Here is an 18209-nt window from a genome sequence, read left to right on the forward strand (position 1 = left end):
GCAACCCTGTTTAGGGAAGTTCCCGGGTGAAACAATGCTCTTCCTTGTTTTTGCAGCAGGCAATTGAATGCACCTCTGGGAGGGCGGGAAAGGAAAAACCACACACAGCACACCCCTCGCTTTCCGTTCCCACTGGCGAGCCGCAATTCGAAGCGGAGGAGCCTTAAAGGGCAGGGCACCCTATTCTACTTCTGCGCATTGGTTGCCCTACACAACCGGAGGAGCTCCTCCTTTTTTCCGCTAGGTCTGCAGCCGCGGCCCGCTTGTCGCAGGCGAGAAGCGAGAAGCGAGAAGGGGGGAGGGGGGAGACCGGCCGCAAAACGACAGGCCCGGATGCTGTTGCCATGGTGACAGCAACGTGGAAGCGGCTGCTGCCGCCGCCTAGAGCGGCCCCTTCGGAAGGTTACAGAGCAGCAAGCGGACGCTCTACTTCCGGCCAGGCAGTTCCGGTTGGTGCAGCCGCTCAGGGAGGGAAGCAGGGCGGGGAGGGGGGGTAGGGAGTGAGAGAGAGAGGCTGAAGTAACCGGCGCCCGTTTCCTCGCGAGCCCTTTCCGTTTAAGCTGCTCGGCCGTGTTTCCGTGGCTTTTGCGGGGGGAGCAGCTGGAAGCAGCCGAGCTTGAAGGCAAGTGAGGGAGGGAGGAGGAGGAGGAGAAGAAGGGTGTGGTGGGTGGCTGCTGTGGGCGGGGGTGACGAAGAGATGAGCGCCGTGTCCCCCCCCAAAAAAACACCTCCCCTCAGGCAGGACCGACGCGGAGCCCTCAGCGCCTCCCTCGCCGAAGCCCTTCTCGTTCCGCCGCTGCCGCCGCCTCTCCCGTTACTCCGCTCCTTCCTCCTCGCCCGCGGCGCCAGGCCGGTGTTCTTGGCCTCCTCCTGCTGCGGCCCCGGAGCTTCAGCCGGGGCCTAGGCCACGTATGAGGGAAGGGCGCGTCCCCCCACATTTCGCTCTTTCCCGGAAGAGACTGTTTCCTATCCGCTGCAGCCTGTCTGGCAGGCAGTGGCTCAACAGGTGTTGCTTTATTTTTATTTATTTTTTAAATGTCACAGCACGGAAGTATAGGACGATGAGGGAAGATTAGACCTTCGCCTGTTAGGTAACAAATCCGCTTGGGAGGCCTGTCGGGAAGGGGATCCTGGTGCGCACTCAGGGTTCCTGGTCTTTATCTCCTGGAGGGTGGGGCAAAGGGCAGGTGTAAAGCTGATGTGTTTGTGCCCAGGAGGAAGTACTTGTGCTCAGCGGAGAAGTACAAAGCTGCTCATGGAAAAACGCCCTTTTTAGTTTTCTTCTCTTTCTCACTTTATTTAGCCTTTAAAAAACACACAAAATCTTTAGGTTCCTTGGTGCTCGCACCCTTGACTTCCAAAAGTGAAGTTGCTGCTGCTTTGTTTTTGCTCAGGGGTTGTATTCTGGCCATGCACTCTGCTTTCTGCCCTGCTTCCCCAGAATCCATGACTCCCAGCCATTTGGATGAGTTATAGATGAAAGGTTTGGGGCTATGTTCACACACAGGTGGTTTTCTTCGTTGTGAAATGGAACTTGTAGTTCAGTACTGTCTGGGATTTAAAACTTGAATAGTTATGTCTTCTTATGAAGAAATTTAATATTGGATCAGTTCTTAAAGATTGTTAGGGTGGAAGTGACGTCTCTAAAGTCAGTACGTGAAGCTGATTGTCAAGCTAGAAAATACTGTAGTCATCCATAGGAAACAGACATGGAATGATTTCTGCAGGTACATTGAAAATACGGTGAGATGCACAAATGTGGCTGCTGCTTAGTTGAATAATGTACTCGGGTCTCCTCTTGCAAATCTTATACCACAGCATTCATCTTGCAGAGTACACTACTCTGTGTGTATTGTACCAACTCTTTCTGGAATTGTGGCTTTTCTGGTTTTATAGATGACTAGAACTTGGAGGATTTGCCCAAGAATGTCCCCCCCCCCCACCTGCCCCATGCATGCTTCTCCTTTCAGTTTTATGTGGAGGTCATAGCTTATTGTTCCTTAAGACATGTTTCCCTGTGTCTTTAGAGACAAACATTTTAAACACAAGGCTAATCACAAAAGCATGCACGTAATTCTGTGTTGTATTTCTGCTTTAATTCCATGATGTTTGCTGTACAGTATATATATTTGTAAGCTCTTACAGTTTTATGCTTAATAACATGCTACAAGGAGCAGCAGTTGCCACCAGTGTTTTTCTTTAAAATCTTAGGCAACTTTTTGGAAAGCCCCCAAAGCAACACACAATATTAAAATATGCTCATAAAATCAAAAGAAAAGAAAAGGCAGAAACAACAGAACCAAATAAAGCCTATATTTGAGACCCAGGGTGTAACTTTTAAAAATAAATAAAAACTACGCAGCTAGTGTAAAAAGGAAGTAATGGCATATATATAGTCTACCTTCTGCCATTATGATATTGTTTTATTGAAGGAAATTGTTGGGGGCTTTATAGCATGCATATATTATGGGATCATAATGATTCATAATATGACATAGTTCTGAGATTTCTGGTAAAAGAACTGGAATATTTTAGATTGCTTAATTGTGCTTCCAGGTCCACAAATTGTGATTCGGCTTGGTAGGTAGTGAGACTTTATTTGTTCCTGTGCCAAGATCAGGGGTCAGCAAACTTTTCCAGCAGGGGGCCGGTACACTGTCCTTCAGACCTTGTGGAAGGCCAGGCTATATTTTGCATATATATATATATATATATGAATGAATTCCTGTCCCACACAGATAACCCAGAGATGCATTTTAAATAAAAGGACACATTCTACTCATGTAAAAGCACGCTGATTCCCGGACCGTCTACTAGCCGGATTTAGAAGGCGATTGGGCCTGATCCGGCCCCCAGGCCTTAGTTTGCCTATCCATGCGTTAGGTGTTCTTCTTTTACACCCACTGACAAGGAAGGGGAGTTTTACAGGGAAATGATGGGAAGAGGTATATAGCAAATCCTAATCCAACCTAAGATAAGATACTCAGATGCTTCTTTAAGACAATGAACAGATGAGACTTGACTGCTACATTGAGTTTCAGCATAACCTAAATGAAAACTTGGATGTGGCAGGCTGCATGAACTGTTTGATGTGTGGTACAACATGGCCAAGTCACTGCTTCATGTATGCTCACCCGCAAAATCCTGTTTCTGTCTACCTACTCATATTACATCCCACAAGTGGCAGACTTCGGGTTTTCAAATTTCAGAGGTGCCCTGTGCAACACCAAAATTCAGCACCCCCTTTCCTCTCGCCTTCCATTCTAAGTCATTGTTGTGGTTTCCCCTGTGGCACCTTCTCAGCTTGGCACCCAGCACAGGTGAACCAATCACACTCCCTTAAATCCGCCTCTGACCACACCAGTTAGATGCAGGCTGGTGCTAACCGTGAAAGAAATGCTTCAAAAAAAATTTACTTGCATAGTTTGACTTACTGGAAGCCTTCCCTGCACATTTAATTTTCTGTTTACCACTAGTGTATTTGTGGGTTCTTGGCAGGTTAGAAAGGCATCATGTAAAACCACACTGTTAAACATACTAATTTGCAGTGAACTTTGCTTAACTTCCTCAGTCCTCAGAAGAACAGCGATTAATGGTAACTACTTCCACTTGTTGAAAATTCTCTCCATTTTCTCTATTGTGATTGACACAATGTCATTCATTATGAAGTGAAAGTTTGTTTAATATTAGATTAATATTCAAGTTGATAATGTCCCCTTTACACATAAAGTAAAAGTCTTGGACAAGACCTGATTTTTATTGTATTATTTTTTTAAAGTTCAGTGTATATTTTCTGAACTCATGGAAGAAGAGAAGGAAAGGGGCAATGGGTTTAAAGAGGTCATCTCACTGTATTTTGTTTCTACTGTTTCCGGCTGCTTTTAAAAAAGGAGGAAAGTAACTGAAAATTGAAACTAACTTCGGATTATTGAAACTGTGTTTAAAAGAGGACATATTGACTGATACAAATACAACTTGTTTTCCCCTAGTGGAAGCTCTTGAAATTGGTTACTTTACAGGAGCTGGGCTAGGGGAATTTCCAGTGCAAGATAAGAAAAGTGTGAGACTTTGGAATTGACCTTGAATTTCTAAAGTGTTATGGCAAATGGAAGGGGAAAAACAGTCGGGATGTCGACAGAGGAGGCCTTAGTGGCTGCATTATTGAAAATAAATGATTCGCTGGAACAACTTCACAAGAAAACAGATGCGAGGAAAATGAAATTGGATGTTGCAAATATTGAGACTGATTTAATTGTAGAAAGTTTAAATAAGTTGGGACAAAAGGTGTATACCAATTCAGAAACCACCCAGAAACTGATACAGGAACCTACTCTGATACGGCAAACTGCAGATGTAGTCAGGGAAAAAACCCTTGCTGCTGAACTTAAGGGGGTACAACTGGAGAGGAGAGTCCCATCCATACAAAGACAACTTGATGAACATAAGCTGACATTCGTTATGATTGAACTTAGAGAAGAGCGGATGAATTTGGGGACCAGGGCCCTGTCTGAGTTGGAGAAGGAAAGCCTGACAGAGCTTCAGGAGGCGACAGGACTAACATTGGTTGAGAAAGAGAGGTATTTGGGGGTTAGTATGACCGCCAAAAATGTGAATCTGCTTAAGGACAACTGTGAAGGATGTTGGATTGAAGAGAAGGGGAATTTGGAAATATGGACAAATCAGAAGTTGTTACTGTTGGGCCGAGTCGTTGTGGTGGGGATGGGGGCTGCTGTGTTGCTGGGGATGTTGCTGTTGTTTCAAACATTGCAAGCTCTGGATGGGATGGAGGGTCTCAGGAGGTGGCAGAGGGATGCTCCTAGAGTTGTTTGGCAGAGCGGGAAGCCTTGAGTTAAGCTTAAGATATTGATGGATGCTAAAGGAAGGAGGTGGACCTGCCCTGCCAGACCTTTAAACTTCGTTGTGAACCATCTGTCTTTTGCTGGTTGAGAGAATGGTTGCTTCTTGAAAACACCGAAGTGTTGGATAATGGCAGACGAAGTTGATGGACTATAGGGAATTAGCGGAAATGACTGGCAAGATCCGAGACCAGGGTGAAGAGTCGGTGGAAGAAGATTGGAAAAAGTTTAAAGACTATATATAGAAATATTGTAAAATTAAGGATTGTTAGAAAAATGTTGGAATGAACTTACATGGCTTTAGTAGAAATGTCATAAGGAATTAAGTATAAATAGATTAATAGAAAACTAAAGGAAAAGTATGGCAATAATGTGTTAAGATAATTATAGAACAGAAAACAGAGTAAGATGGAAAGGAATTGCTGAAACAAATAATAAAAGTAGAATACAAAAAGGGAGGTGTGAGGAAGTCGCTGGAAATAAGAGAATGAAATATAAGATATTGAAAATGTCTGAGCTGTTTTTAAATTGTTTTTGTTTGTTTTTGCTTGATTTGTTATTCGTATTGTTTTCTCTTTCTCTTTTCTTTTTCTCTGTGTTTGTAGTGCTGTGTTGGAAATTTTGAAAAAGTAATAAATATCTTTTTTTAAAAAAACAATAAAGAGGTCCAGAATGGTAAGACCATATGGTCAGAGTCTTCAACAGCAGCAGCAAAGAGTAAGAGCTGAATATGGGGTGAAACAGTGTGGGCTTTCCAGCAGCCTGCATATCTGAAAAGAAAGGGGACTAGTGTTGTTCCTTGACACTCAAATATTTAACAATTATATATTTTTTCAAGTTTCTGAAGTGCTTCAAGTGCATAGTGCAATATCTGCTAATTCTATTGTGCCAACATTAACTTCTTTTTTAGCGGGTGAGTTTATATACTTAAAATGGCATTTAAAAGTTGTTAAAGGTTTGAAAAGTTTTAAGTGCTGCGTTTTGGCTATGATAATGTAGCAAGATGTACATCAGTGTAATGTAATCCATGTGATTCAGTTTCACTATCTTACGTTCAGCGTGTTCTTGTATGCTAGGTAATGTAGCCATGTGATGGAAATACTTTTAATTAGATGCAGTATAAATAAAACATTCTAAATTGGTTATAGTGTTGAAATGATGATTCTTCAGTGGACAGGTCCATTACTTTTAGTGGGTCTACTCTTGAGTATAGCTAAGGTTGGAATCCTAACCTCACATGCCTGAATGTAAGCTGCATTTAATTCAGTGAATTTACTTCAAAAAAGACATGGCTAGGATTGTAGCCTTAGTTGGATAGTGCCTTTAGATGCTCTAGGTCTCTTGAGTTTAGTTGTAAATAGGCACTGAAGGCATCAGCAGTCAGTCTTCCTGTTCCCCTCTATAACCTTCCTACAGAGTGTTTGCTCAGCATTCAGTTTTGGAAGGGAACTAGGAAAACTTAGGTTTAGGGGAGGGTTTTTAATCAGGAAAAGTAGGAGCATACACATATTAAATAAGAAAGTATAGTATGCAGCATAGTCTTCTGCAATTTCCAAAAGATCCTTCTTGTTTATGGATCTAATCGTTCTGGAACAGGAGTTTTATAGCACTAGTCAGGGCTTGTGTGAAGAGGATGGTAAATTGCAGCATAAAGGAAAACTTTCTTTCATTCTTTTCCACCTACCTGTAACATTTTCCTCTTGTGCTGTATAATGCTAAAAGATTTGTGTGGACTATCATCAACAAACCTGATCCATTTGCTGTGTATCAGAGTGGTAGAGATGAAGACTATGTATTTTTAAAGGAGATGACCTAATTCATATCTCGCAGGCTTAAATTATGAATTGGAACATAATTTTGTAGTACAGTTCCTGGTTCAAAATGTACCAGCATGTGTTTAGGGTAGAAAGTTTAGGAATATGTACATTGAGATAAAATTCATACTTAAATATGAATATTTGTATGGACTTCTTTTTAAAATCAGATTAATGTTAAGATAGGACTGACCATGCTTAAGAGTAAATGCATGTAAAATTGACCCATGTCACTAGTGGACTGATCTATTCATCGTTAAAATTCGGGGGCTGGGGGAGGTTTCTGGAGAGGGAAAGAAAAATAGTACTAGTTCTGCTCCTCCTTCACCTGAAACCTCCCTGTATAGTTTGGAGAAGAGCCTTATTTTAACCTCATGACAATCTTCTCTTTGACCTTAATCCCCCTAATTAATCCCAATTATAGAACGTTGAGAGCTGTTACAAGCTCACCCAGAACAATTTCCCTTTTTATCTAATAACACTCAACATTCTGTATCTCAGCTGCCTTCAGTATTCTGTAGGTCCTGGAAATTAAGGATTAGGTTCTTCTGGGGGCTTCCCCCCTTACAACTAAAAACATTTCTGCAAACCTAAAAAAGTCCCTTGTTATGAAGAAAGTACTGTCCACTTTTTGGATTTCCCTGTTTCAGTTCCAAACTGATAGTCATGAGGCTATGTAGGTTTGATTGGCGTGTGACCGCTGACGTGTATGCAGATTTTGGCCCCGGAAAGGGAGCAGGGGCAGGGTTAGGGTTAAATGTGCATAAGTTGTAAATTACCTGTATCTAAAATATTGTTGTGGATATCTAATACTGAAAAAGGTTCTCAGGTGCTGGTATACAGCATTGTGACCTTGAGTTTATTGTGTTAGTCTCAGCATTTTGATCTATAGGTAGAACTAATAGTTATTTGTTTTTAGATTGCTTGGGAACATTTGTATTTTTTAATTAGTAGTTCTAGTTTAGCTGAGGGAGCCCTTAACTATTCTCTTGTTGTTCTGTCCCTTGTGTTATGAAAGAGAGTAAAAGTAATTTACATTTCATGATAACATTTGCTAGTGAATGAAAAGTGTACTAATTTGGATACATATAGTCGGAAAGGTTTGTAAATATTTTGAAGGAACTTCCTTAAAGCACATAATTTAGTTACTTGGAAGAACTCAATGCATGCTCAACTTATTTCACTTTCAGGTATGTCAGAAAACAGCAAGAATCCAGAAACTGTTGATGAACTTCACCAGGCTCCAGAAGAACTCCAGTCTGACTCTGAGGTGATTGGGTGATACAAGTGGTTGTAGCTATTTAAAATCAACCAATCCAGTAACAGGCTCAGACTGGGGAGAAAATTGAACCAATCTCTTTTAATTGTTCTTGATTATAACAGAATATTATTTGTCAAATTCAAAACATGATTAACTGAAAACAAATTAATTTTTACATTTGATTTTGTATTGCCCCATTAAACAGCAAAGTATTCTTTCAGAGCATAGGAACAATAAGGATTTTATAGATAAGCTTGCAAGTGTTCTTGTTGTCCCTTAGCTTCATTTTTGTCCCCACAGGTTTTTGGGTGGTTGGGCCCACCTGGTGCTTTTTCAGGAAAGATATACATGACAGACATCTGTGAACTTATTGATCCAGATTCTTGTGTGTTTATAGAGAAATAATTAATAATAAGATAGAATCACAGATGCTAGATGGTTTGATAAGTCTTTCATCACTATGCCCTGGTACATAAAATCTCATAATAACCCCCCACTGCTGTTCTTTGGCAAGATCTAGCTGAAAAGCTTTCAGTCGGCCAGGTAGAAGACAGGGGAGATAACATACCCATCTCCGGTATTTGCACCCTCATAATATGGATCTTTGGCTACCACTTATTTTGAGATTGAAAATGTTGCCTAGTCTCATCCTGAATTTGAGAGACTATTGCAGTTTCAGCTTTTGTTGTAAGGGCACAGCTTCCCCTTTTCGGGTAAGGAGCTTATTTGGTGCTTGAGTAACTTCTTGCAAAGTGTCCTATTAAGATGTGGAACAAAATAAAATGGCTGAATCCTGCTCTTAAGTCTGTCCTTGAACAGCTACAACTGGTGCAAAATGCTCCAGGCCACTTTTAGGTGATTATATCCCGTTGTTGCTGCGTCAGTTGTACTAGTTGTATCTTAGGATAAGGGCAGAGCCTTGTTGGTTGTGTCCCTGGTACTATGGCAAGCTCTGCATAGTGCAGTCCACCAGAGCTTACACCTGCAACTTTTAGAACAGTTGTGGGAAGTTCTGTTTTTCTATAAGGGGCCATACTCCCACTTGGTGCTGATCTCTTGGCAGCTGCATGTCAGTAGTGGGCAGGGACATTCTCTTTCTGGAATGACTCGATCAAGAGAAACACAAACATCAGGCGAAGGTGGCTGCGCCCAACAGAGTCTCTAATGAATTGCTTTTTAACTTGTAAACTGCTTCACATGATGGTTGACTGCGAATGTTGGAGGAAGAGTCTGTACATTGTAAAGAACCCTGTGAGTAGTGGCTACTCAGTGTTGGGAGTAGAGGCTTGGCTTTGTTTTATCCCGAAATGCAGCTTGTTCCCATAGGAAGGAAGTGTCATTCATTTAGGTGGGGAAAATGGACATCACCAGGGCAGTGGCAAAGCATGTCTCTGGTGAGTGCCCAAGGTAAGAAGGGAGAGAAGTCTGCCTGGCTGAATGTGGAGCACAAAAATCTTCCATGCTGCTTTCACTCTAGCAGGGGTCGGGTCCATCAAAGCACGACATTATGCATGGTCAGCCAGTGAGCTTCATGACTGAGTGGGGATTCAAATTCTGGTTTCCTTGGTCCTAAAGCGACTTGATAACCAGTACACTACATAAGTGTGTTTGGGATTGAAGCCAGTTCCATTGGACTCAGTGGGGCTTACTTCTGAATAGACATGTACTGGCTGTAAATGAAGGATGATGATGATGATGATGATAAATTTGTATACTGCCCCATACCTGCATGTCTCAGGGCAGTTCACAGGATAAAATCACAATATCAAAACACAAGAATGTCCCCTTTCCACCCAGTAAAGTGAGATGTGATAGGAAGGGTAGGACACTCATTCCTTCTTCCAGAAGTTCACTCAGCTTCCCTGCTCACTGCTGAGGAAGATAAACCTTTTCCTCTGCATCCACCTCAGAAACTACCAAAGCAGGGGCAGAGCAATCTGTCTTCCTTAAGCTCACCTGGCATCCCTCACAGACAGACCAGATTAAAAGTATGTGGAGGGGGATGAGGAGACTGCAGGCTACATAGGAATGTGCCATGGGTAAGTTTTTATGTTGAGTCAGACTTCAGTACAGTTTGGTGGTGTCTCCCTTTGGCTTTGAGAAAGCAGGGAACACAACCCTAAATAAGCAAGACTTGTGATATAAAAGTATTTAAAATAATCATAGCTGGTTAAATTTTGACCTGACTGATGTGATTTGGGGCATTTTGTGTTTAGGCTTCTTAAATTTTAGAACATGGTGCTATTGCGCTGAATTGTATAGCTGTAGGCTCAAAGGCTACTCGTGCCTCCAGAGTCATATAATGCATTGTAGATTTTATAGTGTGTACTAAAGTTTTATGAAGTGTCTTTTAATTTGTATTGAGAAACTTTTTATGGGTTTTTTGTTTTTTGTTTTTGCATAGAGCAACGCTTTTGATTACATCATAGAAAAAGTATTACACCTACGGAAAGTGATGCAATAATACCTTATTTCCTAGCATGAACATAGGATTGCATGTTGCTGGCAGGTGGATTTTATTCAGGAGACATACATGAGCAAAGAGAGAAGTGCATAACTGATAGCCTTCTTTCTACAATCTGTCTACTGGCAGAAAACAGAAAAGATTTGTTTATATATTGCATTTATATCCCAACCTTTCTGTGGGCAGGATTCAAGGAGCTCAAGGTGGCGTACATGGTTCTCCCTTCTGTCTGTTCTATCATTACAACAATCCTGTGAATTAGATTAGGCTGAGAGACTATTACTTACCCAAGGTCACGCAGAGAGCTTCATAGCCAACTGGGTATATGAAACCAACCGCAGTAGGTAAGGATTTTGCTAGCATATATTATGAAATCATGGTTCAGCATCAAGTGAACAGACTAGTAGAAGCCACAGAGAGGAGTGCCTTGGGAACTATTAAGCAGCATACATCAAACCATAATTTGGTTAAAACTATGGTTTAATATGACGTGCAAACCATGCCATTGCTTTAAGAACTGAATGCTACATTTGATTGATGTGACCTGATCTGTGGCAAGGCAGGTCTGCTTGAATGACTATTACAATATGTCATAAATTGTAATTTACAGTTTACCCTTACCTGGCTTAACTAATACAGCTAGTGTCTTAGCACTTTCAGCACTGGTCACTCTGCATGATGTACTCTGTGGTGACTTGATTGGTTCAGGCTTTTACCACATAGTCATGTGGACTCTTCGTTAGGTCCTTCCACAATCTAACAAAACCCAGAAGATGCAGAGAGATACTCTAGCCCATGGGGCATATGCCGTTTTGCAAAGATGAGCTAAAGTTACAGATAATAGCTATGTAGTGTTTTTCGCTCCATAAGATGCACATTTTTCCTCCTAAAAAGTAAGGGGAAATGTGTGTGCGTCTTATGGAGCGGATGGCGCTGCGCAGAGAGGGGGAGCTGCGCAGCGCCCCAGCGAAGCAGGAGGAGGAACAGAAGGGGCACCATTCCTCCTCCCGTTTCACAGGAGAGGCGCTGCGCAGAGAGGGAGAGGGTTGTTTATTAAATAGTTTAGTACAACATTTGATTCAGAATATTTTTTTTCTTGTTTTCCTCCTCTAAAAACTTACGGTCAGGTGTGTCTTACAGAGCGAAAAATACGGTAGCTTACACGTGTGCATTAGTCTTTTGATTTGCTTTCAGTACCTTATAAAAACAGATGCCATAGTTACATGAGTTTTGACTAATAAAATTGCAGGTGTTGTGTGAAAGAGGAAACAGTTTGCCGGTAAACTACTTATTCAGCTGTTTACAGTATCAAAATTGTACATCTGCTGAGATTAAATATATAACCTATTATAATACTCCAGTGTTAATGTGGGAACACCATGGGAGGTAAGTGAACAGCCGTTGGTTGGCCTTAGTCTTATGTACACTTTTATAGAGAAGCTGGGGAAACTAGAGTTTTACCTGGCACTGTGACAATCGGGTGCTTGATCAGATGCACTCATCAGCCTTACGGGCATTAATATTTGAGGCTGCACAACAAGAGGCAGATGACTCACATGCGGTGCAGTTCTCTTAAGTCCTTCTGTGAGCATCTTTTGATAACTGAAAAGGGTTGCCATGTACCAAAGTAAAAATAAATATTATGCTGTTTGGTAATGTTAAGTGACAGGAATATCTAATGTACTGTGACTAGGAGGCAGAAGTTACTATGTGGGCCATCAATTGTTTTTATGTGTGTCTAGCACTGGGGTGGGAGCAGACTGACCTGAACAAAGGGTACTTGATCTACTACTTGCTTTTTGTTTAGGAGACTGAATAATTTAACAAGCTATGTTTCATAGGATCATTGTGTTGGGATCTGCAAATATCCTCTTTGTGGTTCAGTGAAATGTGGTAGTTTAGCGAAATAGGTAAACATTTAATATTAATATCATTTTATAACACTCAACATATTTCTCTTCAAACTATAGGAGTGTTCAATGGCTGAAGAATCTCCCAAAAATTCAGCAGCAGAGATTTCTGTGACAAGTAATGGAGAACTTGAAGATACACATGAGCACAACTATAACAGGGTATGAGGCATAACTAAGCAGTTTAACAATATGTATAATAGCAATGGTTTTTAGTGTTTGAGTTTAATATATTTTCTCAGCTAGTGGCTTAATATTTTTCATGGGGAGTGTTACTTTTTGAATGATGAATTTGCACATATTTAGATCAGCTCAAAATGGGGTTTTTCTATTGTTAGTTTTTTTAAAAAAGCTTTTTGCTTTTAAAATTATTTTTGCTTTAAAAAACAGAATCCGTGGTACTGTAAGTTGCCTAGTGGCATTTTGCATTGGGCAACACATATTAATATTAATAAATAATGATGATGATGATAAAAGTATAGTGTAAATTAAATCTCTGAGCATTATACTAATAATCAAATTAGATTAATGCCTGGAGCAAGCAAATTCTAGGGTGAAAGTATTGCCTAGATTAATCTAATGTTCTCCTGCTTGGAGAAGGCTTGCCAGCCTTTTGTCTAGAGATGAATATAGGTTTTATCCTTTCAAATCGCAAGATATGTTGCAAATAACTCTATAAAAGTAATAAAACATAGAAGAGTAAGATGCTGTAATGTTTTAATTTCTTGCAGTTAAAGTTATTTGTAGATTTCATTTAATATTTTCTAGAGTATAATTTGTTTTGATTGTTGGGAATAAGGAAAGTCCAATATCCAGGTGAATAAATAAGAGAATCTGAGAACGTATTAGACTGCTAGACTATTCAGGTTATTCTCTCCTTGTTGACTCCAACTTTAGTTGTATTTTGAAACATTAGCTTTCTGGGACTTGAAATATATGCTTAATTTCTATCAAGTTGTGGTGACCAGGAATTTTGCTTGGGTAGGTAGGGCTTGTTAATACAGGCAGGATGAGAATATGTGGCTGCAAGTACATGAGGCACAAGGCTTCCCAACCTCAAGCCACAAAGGGATGGGGAGGAGAGCAAGAGCTATATGCTTCAGCCACCACCCACCCACAAACACCTCCCTTCCAGCACCAGACTCACGGGACCAGTATGTTTTGCAAGCAGAGTAGGAATGTGCTGCCACCTCCCTCCAGCACCCGTTGATTATGATTGCTATTTGAAATAGCATTCCATTGATACTAACTGATGGGATCATGATGCCGTGTCAGTTTGAACTTGAGGATTCTGTCTTAACTGCTTTGTGAATCAGACAATTAATGTAGCTGCAGTGATTTGAGAGAACAGGAGGAAAAGAATATCTAAGTATTGCTTTCTTTGCTGAGAGTGATAGGGGAGGTGTGGGAGCAAGTGGTGGTGGGGTGACTGTAAATGGCAGGATAGCAGAGTGTTGCGGCAGTCCTAGATGTCTGCTCAGATGTAAGCCCCCATTGACTTCACTCCCATGTAAGTGAGTATGGAGTTGCCGCCTGAATTCTGAAGGTTTGTTATTGATGGGAAGGATGAAAAAAGGTTCGTCTAGGTGGCTATGGAGAGGCTGGTCAAAGTAATAAGTGATGAAAATCAGTGCTGAGGGTGTAGAAATCTTTTGCATATGTGTCCTTGTTTTGCATGCTTTCTTTGAAGTTAATTATTTTTAACTTTCTTAGAATGTTTTCTGTGTTACTCCTTTTTGCAAAGAGCACCTTTTTCTGGCTGCAGGAGACCTACAAATATGGTGTGTGTTGGTTATTAGGGCTTATCTTCTGGATATGTAAAAGTATCATGCTCCCATTAAAATTATCCATAAGCAGGCTAGCAACTTTTGTTGGCTTATTTACAAGGCTGACATTGTTAAGTGAAATATTCTTGCCGAATAGGGATTGCTATTGTAAAATAAACACTGCATGAATAAAATGAAATTGTAACATACTTTTGTGTCCGCTAGGGGCTGCTCTGGTATAGGCTGTGTGGTTTGAGGGATAACCTCTTTCAGACTTGAAAAAGTCTTATGTTTTATACCTAGCTGGTTGGCTGTGCCCATAAAATGTTTGTAGAATCATCTGCTGCCTCTGTAAAAGTAGGAGAGCACTTTCAACAACTATTGAGGGAGATCAGATCTATTAATTTTCAGAGGGGAAGGAACGTACCAATATGAGAGGATGTGGCAGGGCGTTTTCCAGTTTATTTAAAGATTTTATAAAGCCTTGCTGCCACTTCATGTCAGTGGAGCTGCAATTTGCAGCCTAGCAGTGTTGCAATATGCTGCTACAGAATGGATCTATGGAAAAAATGGGGGCAGCCCTTCCCATTGTGTCATTCTGTGTAGGACAGGGGTCAGCAGACTTTTTCAGCAGGTGGCCGGTCCACTGTCCCTCAGACCTTGTGGAGGGCCAGACTATTTTTTTGGGGGGGGAGAATGAATTCCTATGCCCCACAAATAACCCAGAGATGCATTTTAAATAAAAGCACACATTCTACTCATGTAAAAACACGCTGATTCCCGGACCATCCGAAGACGATTGGGCCATATCCGGCCCCCGGGCCTTAGTTTGCCTACCCGTGGTGTGGGATGTTACAATGCTGCTGCTGCTGTTACTTAAAACGGTGCCAAGGCTTTTGATTGAAGGAAATCATTATTGCCTGTCTGTCAGAAGGATTTCCTAAACACATATAGTTGTTTTGATTTTGTGTGGAGTGCCCTACCTGGGTGGATGGAGCAGCCAAGTAATTTCGTTGTCCCCGAGAGGGGGCAATGACAATAAAGATATTATTATTATTATTATTATTATTATTATTATTATTATTATTATTATTATTACATGAATCTTGCTTCCCCTTCATCAGCCCCAGTTCTTCCCTCCATATTTGTAAAAGCGTTGTTTAGAGTATAGGATGTTAATCATTGTTTTATTGATTTCTAGAGATTCAATTTCCCTTCTTTTTTGTTCTATGAGTTTAAGGAGGTTTTTTGCTCCTGTTTGTAGTGTGATGAGAGGGTCATAATTTATTGTTCTAATTTACCAATTTTGGGGGTTTGTTTTTTAAGGGATTCTCTCTCCTTTATCCAGGCTCCTCTGGTGACCACTTTCATTGTGTCCCAGAGGAGGGGGTTATTATGTTGCCCACATAATTGTCCTTAAAGTATCTTTGGAGAGTTTTCAAGAGACTCTCTAGCCAGTTGGTTTGTGATCAGGACGGGGCTGAAGGACCGTGATGGGGTTGTTTGTGTTTCCTTTCCTATTTTGAGAGTAACTTCTACTGAGGTGTGCTCTATGATTTTAATGTTACCAATGTTTGTTGTTTTTACCACGGGGAACAGGCCTCGTGTGAGCTGAATTCTGTCCAGTCTGGACATTGTTCCATGGCATTCAAACTGGAATGTGTGGCTGGTGTCTTCTAGGTTCTTTTCTCCCTGGATGTCATAAAGGCCTCTGTTTCTTTGAATTCTCAGTAGTTTGTAAGAGTCTCTAATTGTTTGGGGTTTCCCACTGAGGAAGGTTGCCCATGGGGTTGTAGGATGGATGTCTTTTAGGGAGGTGCCTCTCGTATTTAGGTTGAGGTCATCTCCTAGGATTGCTTCCCCTTTGGAGGAGGAGAGGAATTTGCTTAGTGTCTTTTGGATGAACTCTAGTTGTTTTGTGTTTGGGGCATTTATGGATCCATTTGTCAGTTTAGTTTCCCATCTAGTACCCCTTTAGCAAAAATGAATCTGCCTTTTAGCACTGTTGTGGCTTTAAAATTTACCGTATTTTTCGCACCATAGGACGCACTTTTTCCCTCCTAAAATGTAAGGGAAAATGTGTGTGCGTCCTATGGAGCGAATGCAGGGGTGAGGCAGGCGGGAAAAGCCCCCAAGAGCCGCACACAAGCTCTGTGCGCTCTTGCGGGCTTTTCCACAGGAGGGAGAAGGGACTGACTGGCCGCATCAGTCCCTTCTCCCACCTCCCAGAAAAGCCAGGAGAAGCCGCGATCTCTTTAAAGGGGTTGCGCGGCTTTTGCGGGCTTTTGCGAGAGGTGAGGGAATTCCCCCACCTCCCAGGAAAGCCAGGAGAAGCCGTGCAGCCCTTTTAAAGTGTGCGCGGCTTCTGCCGGTTTTGCGGGAGGTGGGGGAATTCCCCCACTTCCCAGGAAAACCAGGAGAAGCCGCAATCTCTTTAAAGGGGTTGCGCGGCTTCGGCGGGCTTTTGGGAGAGGTGAGGGAATCCCCCCACCTCCCAGGAAAGCCAGGAAAGCCCCGGCAAGGAGAGGCTGCACGGGGCTAAAGGGGAAGCCAAAACAGCGAGCGGGATCCATCCCGCTGGCTGCCTTGGCTTCCTCCATAGCTGCGTGCAACCCCTCCGGCAAGGAGAGGCTGCACGGAGCTATGGATTCTGTAGCCCCACGCAGCCTCTCCCGGGAGGGAGAGGCTGCGCGGTGCTAAAGGGGAAGCCAAAACAGCAGGCGGGATCCATCCCACTGGCTGCCTTGGCTTCCTCCATAGCTGCGTGCAACCCCTCCGGCAAGGAGAGGCTGCACGGAGCTATGGATTCTGTAGCCCCACGCAGCCTCTCCCGGGAGGGAGAGGCTGCGCGGGGCTAAAGGGGAAGCCAAAACAGCGAGCGGGATCCATCCTGCTCGCTGCCTTGGCTTGTGCCATAGCCGCGCGCAACCCCTCCGGCAAGGAGAGGCTGCACGGAGCTATGGATTCTTTAGCCCCACGCAGCCTCTCCCGGGAGGGAGAGGCTGCACGGGGCTAAAGGGGAAGCCAAAACAGCGAGCGGGATCCATCCTGCTCGCTGCCTTGGCTTGTGCCATAGCCGCGCGCAACCCCTCCGGCAGGGAGAGGTTGTGCGCAGCCTGTACGCTGCTCTTTGGGGCTGGGGGGGGAATATTTTTTTTCTTGATTTCCCCCCCTAAAAACTGGGTGCGCCCTATGGTCCGGTGCGCCCTATGGTGCGAAAAATACGGTAGGTCTCTACTGAGTACTATGACTACCCCGCAGACCTTACCTGAGCCAGGGGCCACCCATTGTTGACTGAAGCAGGGTTCACTCAGGAGTTTGCTTCCTGTATTTGTATTTCCTGTAGAAAGGCAATGTATGATTTCATTGTGCTTACATACGAGGTGATGTGTTTTCTTTTGATAGGGTTTCCCAGTTCCCTCAAGTTTAGTACAGTTGCTTTTAAGCTAGCCATTTTGTATGTCTGTTATATGTGATGTTTTCCTGCCAACCCGTCTGGGTTGTCCTGTGTGTATCTCCCCTTACATTGTCTGTCAAACCTAGAGTGTTGTGCCGACATACAATGTGGGAGAAGGGGAGTTAGGGTTAGAGATGGGCTGAATAGTGGGGGGATATGTTATAGAGGGTAGCCTATATGTAGTTATATGAGTGTTTGTTTGGGGTAGCTTGGACCATTTGGATTCCAGCCTGTTGGTCCGGTCACCCATATTAATAACAGTTAAAGCTACAGGCAGCTGAGAATAGGCATCATTCATTTTTATGTTTCTTTGTGGATTTTGGTCATTGTCAACTCTGCATTTCAAAGAGTTGCCAGTGAATTACATTAAAGTGACAAAAGGTTGGTGAGAGAGTTGTCTATAAAGCAGGTGCCCTATTCCAACCAGGCCTTGAAAAAGTTACAGAAACTATACATGTTTTTTAAAACCTTTTAAAGCATCGAGCTAAAAATTGAGATATGGGTAGGCTTTTGGCATGGTTTTTTGTGCCTATTATGGTCATTAACATTGTGGTTTTGAAACTAATGCTGACAACCTTTCTCAATAGAGGCTGGATCTCTTGATTAGAGATTAAAGCCTTAATCCCTGGTGTTTGTTCATTGCTATAAGACTTTGGCACTTAGTTGAAAACAAGAAAATGT

The 18209-nt window shown here is 42.4% G+C and overlaps 1 protein-coding gene across 6 annotated transcripts in view; it reads left to right on the forward strand.

Moving 5' to 3' along the window:
* Positions 1-433: 433 nt before the first annotated feature.
* The window catches only part of ARFIP1 (ARF interacting protein 1), a 37429-nt gene continuing 19653 nt past the window's right edge, over positions 434-18209 (forward strand). For 2 of the 6 annotated variants that reach the window (XM_083520100.1, XM_083520102.1), the window contains exons 1-3: positions 2250-3840; positions 5522-7940; positions 12366-12467. In XM_083520100.1, the coding sequence (XP_083376226.1) occupies positions 7833-7940; positions 12366-12467 (210 nt within the window). In that variant the 5' untranslated portion in view covers positions 2250-3840; positions 5522-7832. Of the gene's footprint in view, positions 1007-2249; positions 3841-5521; positions 7941-12365; positions 12468-18209 lie in introns of those variants that run through there. The other 4 variants (XM_083520101.1, XM_083520103.1, XM_083520104.1 and 1 more) reach the window with 4 other exon arrangements.

Source organism: Podarcis liolepis (genome assembly GCF_965112155.1).
Source record: "Podarcis liolepis genome assembly, chromosome: 9".
Taxonomy (NCBI): Eukaryota; Metazoa; Chordata; class Lepidosauria; order Squamata; family Lacertidae; genus Podarcis; species Podarcis liolepis.